The sequence below is a fragment of the Eleutherodactylus coqui genome, unplaced genomic scaffold (genome assembly GCF_035609145.1).
Source record: "Eleutherodactylus coqui strain aEleCoq1 unplaced genomic scaffold, aEleCoq1.hap1 HAP1_SCAFFOLD_312, whole genome shotgun sequence".
NCBI lineage: Eukaryota > Metazoa > Chordata > Amphibia > Anura > Eleutherodactylidae > Eleutherodactylus > Eleutherodactylus coqui.
The window spans coordinates 65,008-70,381 of record NW_027101919.1 but is presented as its reverse complement, the minus strand read 5'-3'; the positions used below and the strand labels follow the sequence as shown (position 1 = coordinate 70,381).

General features: G+C 46.1%; 1 protein-coding gene across 1 annotated transcript; it reads left to right on the top strand.

Moving 5' to 3' along the window:
* The first annotated feature begins 453 nt into the window (after nt 1-453).
* Nucleotides 454-3,711, top strand: LOC136593535 (protein kinase C theta type-like). Its single transcript, XM_066588651.1, has 4 exons — nt 454-510; nt 657-719; nt 885-1,325; nt 3,675-3,711. The coding sequence occupies exons 1-4, from the start codon at nt 470-472 to the stop codon at nt 3,709-3,711; spliced, it is 582 nt and encodes a 193-aa protein (XP_066444748.1). The 5' UTR covers nt 454-469.
* The last annotated feature ends 1,663 nt before the right edge of the window (nt 3,712-5,374 follow it).

Here is a 5,374-nt window from a genome sequence, read left to right as displayed (position 1 = left end):
AAACAATAGACAATGGATTTTGAGGAACATGCAAAGAAAACATGCTGCAATTTTTTTTCCTTGCACCAAGATGCGGTGCGGGACAAAAAGAGAAAAACGCTCATGTATATGACTCCATTCAAAAGAACGGGGTTCTAATTTGCACAATCTTCTTGGCCATGTGAAAGCGCCTAGTGATAAATCCACCATGTGATAAATATATATGATTTTCCCTTCTGGCCGCTGTCAGTGATAATTTCTTATCTGCTTTCTTAAGGTGGTCCTGGCATCTTTTCCTGGAAGGAACACCTTCATGGCCATCAAGGTTGTTGACAGAGGAAAGAGCAAGGCAGACGTCATAAGGAGAGAGCGGCGGATACTCCTGAAGGCCCAAGACTGCCCCTTCATCTACCATCTGTATGCCGCACAGCAGTCTGCAGACCGGGCCTACTTCATCACGGAGTATCTGTCCGGAGGAAGCCTGGCGGCGATGATCAGGATGTGCGGCAGCTTGGACATCAACCATGTCAGGTGAGTAAATGACTAATCAGGAGACGGGGGGATACTGAGGGCGACATGACAGATATAGAAGAGTGGAGGGCGTACAGGTGACACTATGATGGTGACATGACGTCGGGGACTTATTTCATGTCATTGATACTACACTCTTTTCTCAGATTCTACACAGCGGAGATTGCATGCGGCCTCCAGTTCCTGCACCGACGCTACATCATCCATCGGTAAGCACAACTTTCCCACATCTCCCTGTTTCCCTGGTGAAGATAATGTACCCAGCTTTCCCAGAGTCCTGAATTAGGACTGGTTAAGCTGTGGTACATTATTTCTCTACTACATTATTACTGCATCACTCAACAGATTAACCTTTTTACTTTTCTTCATTGTAGTGACATAAAGCCGGCGAACATCATGCTGGACGGAGATGGACACATCCGCCTGATTGACCTGGGGCTGGCCCAAGACGGCGTCGTCCCGTCTAAGAAGATCAGCGGAGTGACAGGCACTTATAGATTCATGGCCCCAGAGGTGCTTCGTGAGAAGGACTACGACGCAGCAGTCGACTGGTGGGGCCTGGGGATTGTCGTATCCTGGATGGCGACAGGACAGTCCCCCTTCTACCACGGCTCCTCCAGGAGAAAGATCATCAAGTCCATCACCAGAAAGAAGCCAAAATTCCCATCTTGGCTAGATGCTGACGTAAAGCATCTTCTGAAGAGACTGCTGCGGAAGAAGCCAAAGAAGAGGCTGGGTGTCCACAAGAATATCAGAGGTCACCGATTCTTCAACACCGTGAATTGGGAGGAGCTGGAGATGAAAAGAGCAGAGCCGCCATTCAAACCCTTCAGCAGAGTTCCCAGGAATCGAGACCTGCCGTGGCCGGAGGGTGGTACACCCCTTCACCCTGTGGACGGATTTTCGTACACTTCACCAAGCTGGACCCGGTAAGATCTTCCTCCTCTAGGGTTGATGTTCTTCAGGCAGACCTCTGTGTTGATTATCATTGTTCCTCTGGTGTCAGACAGCTCAGGAGGTCATATAATAACATTATTATTGCTCCTGTAAATACCATGTCTCTACTTCTTCTTAGGATGACGAGAAGAATCCGATTGTGAAGGAAGCCGCGACCATCTGGTAAGTATCCTCTATACACACTCACACATACATATCTGTACACCTATACACACAGGACACCTACAATCATATCCATACACTGTAGCAAAACTTCACATACCGTAGAAAGCTTAATACATAAACCATTTCCTCTAACATAGCAAAGGACTTTGGGGAAAATATATTAAGACCAGCAATATGGCCTCTATTATGGCTTCCACAATCACAAAACTCCCAATACCTCATAGTAAAGACACAGTTGCAGAAAATAACTTTTTTATATCAGATCCCAATCAGATCCTGATACAAGTCATTATGTTACAGTAGTTCACTGGTTTATATCCACAACTGGTAACACTGACAATTCCTTCTTATGTCTTGTAGGCTCGGCCCACGACAACTGTCTGCTGAACACACGACTCTGCTGCTGTAGAAGACCCCGGCTTACCAACAACATCCTCTCTCCACCAACTGCATCCTGCGTATTACCATCATGCTACCCCGACCTTGGCATCCTTCGGCTGGCATCGAACATCATCCTCTCCTGAAGACCCTCTACGCCCCCAGGAGCGGCCTGTGCTTGATTGGTAACTGGCGAGTTCAGGAACAATAGCCCGAGTGACTATCATCCCTGAACTCCTGGTTACTAGTAAGACCTCGGCACAGGCCAGGTAAGCAGCACGCACCACATACATGAAGGTTAGACACTAGTGTAGACACTAACACATACATAGACACAAATATACACACAGATAGGTGTAGATGTCGGCTTTGATCTTGGGACTTGCTCTGATCGCCATATTTGGGGTCAGGAAGGAATTTTTCCAACTTGAGGACAATTGGCTCATACCTCAAGGAGGTTTTTGCCTTCCTCTGGATCAACTCACAGCCTTAAATAGGGTTAGGTCTTATTTATAAGGAATCAGCCACATAAATAACATAATATAAACATAAAGAAACACAATCTTTAGCTGACATCACATACACCAGGGAGGTGAGCGGCTGGCGTTTGATCCTGAGATTTATTCTGGTCGCCATATTTGGGGTCAGGAAGGAATTTTTCCCCCTTAAAACAGGATAATTGGCTCTTTCCTCAAGGGGGTTTTCGCCTTCCTCTGGACCAACACAGTCTATAAACAGGTTTAGTTCAATACACTTTAGATTCCCCACAAACAATAAATGGTAAGAGATTTATTTAGATTTCTGACAACAAGAATACATTCTAATAAGTCAGGTCAGATGTCGGCTTTGATCCTGGGACTTGTTCTGATCGCCATATTTGGGGTCAGGAAGGAATTTTTCCCCTTTATACAAGGATAATTGGCTTCTTCCTATCAAAGGGTTTTCGCCTTCCTCTCGATCAATAGCCTCAAAATACCTCATAATAAAATCTACCATTTCCTACAGCTAGAAATAAAATGTTCTTTCTCCCTCCATAAACCTTTGTGTCGGTGTCTTTATTTCTATTGGATGTCTTAGGCCTCATGCCCACAGCCGTGGCGGACTCCGCTAGTGGAATATTGCAACGGAGTCCACCACGGCGCCCCGGAAAACCCTAACACTCAGCTTCCGGTTCCGCCATGCTGTTACCGTCCTTCGAGCCGGTGCGCATACGCAGTACAGTGCATGATGCGCCGGCAGTGCCAGATGATGCAGGTAGGCACGCGTTTTTACGCGATACTTCCGAAGGATAGCATGACGGCTATGTCAATGGAAGCCGGCCACGCATATTCCCATGGCAAATAGAGCATGCCACCGTTTGTTGCACGCTGCGGAATTCTGCAGCGTGAACATTTAGCTGTTAGGTTCAATAGAACCGAATAGCTCCGGGGTAACGCCGCGGATTTCCGCCGCGTAAAATGTGGCAGAAATTCGGCAATGGGCATTAGCCCTTATTTAATGTTCTCTCAGACAAAAATGAGCGATAATCGCTACATGTAAACGCAGACATTGTGTACTTTTAATTTGATCGATGGATTTTAGCTAAACTTAAAATTCATCATGCAGCCGCTGAAAGACTGAGCACAAATACTCCGTTTGAACGTATTTTACTCATCCTTCAATAGACTGCAGGATGTTCTCCCTGTGGTATGTTTACACTAGCCAGGAGGAGAATAATGGAATGTGCAGGCAGCTGTTTGCACAGCTTGGAGTGTGTTTAAACACACACTGGTCTCTGCAAACAACTTCTAGAGGTCCTTTTACATGCAAATGAAGCTGATAAAGTGTTAATGTCCATTAACACTTTATACAAATAGATTGCTAAATCTTTCAATGTTTCAGTCCTTTGAAAGATTACCTTTGCACATAAAAGGGCCTGTAGTTATGCCCCTTCAACCTTCAGGGCTCAGACAGACAGACATTTTTTACATGCGTATATTCGCGCATAAAAAAAAAACATGTGACCACATCCATTGACACCCATATGTTCTTTTGTACGTGTCAATTTTATGCACATGTAAATATCGGACATGTGACCGCTACCATTGAAAAGCATTGGTTCTATATAGATGCGGATCGCAAACGCCAAAAACATTCTCAGCAAAAAACACCCGTCTGCCTGAGCCCTCAGATCACATCTGTCTTTTTGAGTTCTAAGGAGAATTGATGGATCATCAAGAGTGCATGTACCACAGGGACACCACTTAGGCTGGGTTCACACAGGGCGGATTTACAGCGAAATTTCCCTGCAGAATTTCGCTGTGGCCGCTAATACCAAAATTAGCCAGGCATGTGGACGAGACTTGTCAAAAATCTCATCCACACGGGGCGGACAATCTGTTGCGGCAAAACCAGCATCAGCTGGCGCTACGGCGCCGTTTCCTTGGATGCAGCATATCAATTCTTTTTTTCGCTGCGGCCTTGATCCTCTCTATGGGAGAGCTGGACGCAATGGAAAAGCATGTGGCTAAGCCGCTCCAAAACCCGAGGCTAAGTCCTGTAGGTTTTGAAGCTGCACTTATCCTGCAAAAATCTGGCAGTTTTTTGCTGCGGCAAAACCGTGAAGCCGTCCTGAGGAAACCCAGCATTATGGTGTGAGAAGAAGACAACACAATATGATTAAAAAGAGCATCGCTATTAAGGTATTGTGCTTTACTGCCAAGGACTTTTAGTTCGGGTCATTATATCGGTGGTCAGGAGTCCTATGCGTCACCAAGATTTCTGGTTCCATCTATTTTAGGCCGGCTGCACACGACCGGGTCTGATTGCAGATGTGGATCCTGCACCATGACCTGCCCTGTGCCCGGCCGGTGACACCGTGTACCTGTCTCTTCATCTTCTATTTTGTACTGCGGATAGTTCGTGCGTGTCGACATCAGACACGTGCACTACAGTTTTTTATACCTCTGCTTTCCCCGCATCACCGCCTAGCAAGGACACGGGAGCGGACAATATGAGCGGACATGCGAATGTTCTATTGGCTTGAATTGGTGCAGAATGCTGTGGATTGTCCGTGCAGGAGGCGACTGCAGATTCCGTAATTCAAACCCCATTATGTGCACAGCAGAGCCCGGTTATGGACCTATTTGGCAATATGGCTATAAATTCCTTAGTACAAAGGTTTATAGCCCCTGTACACTATTGTGCACGTCTGTCGGGAACGGTATACATGGAAACATTCTCCAAGAAGCTGTAATCTTGTCATGTGAATGAGCCCCAAGAGAACCAGGGAGTTTAAAGGGCTTTTTCTCTGCTTTGAAGTTTTTAGGAAGAACTGTTAAAAAGGCCTTGGTGACTGGAGTTAGGGTCCTTTTACACAGTGATG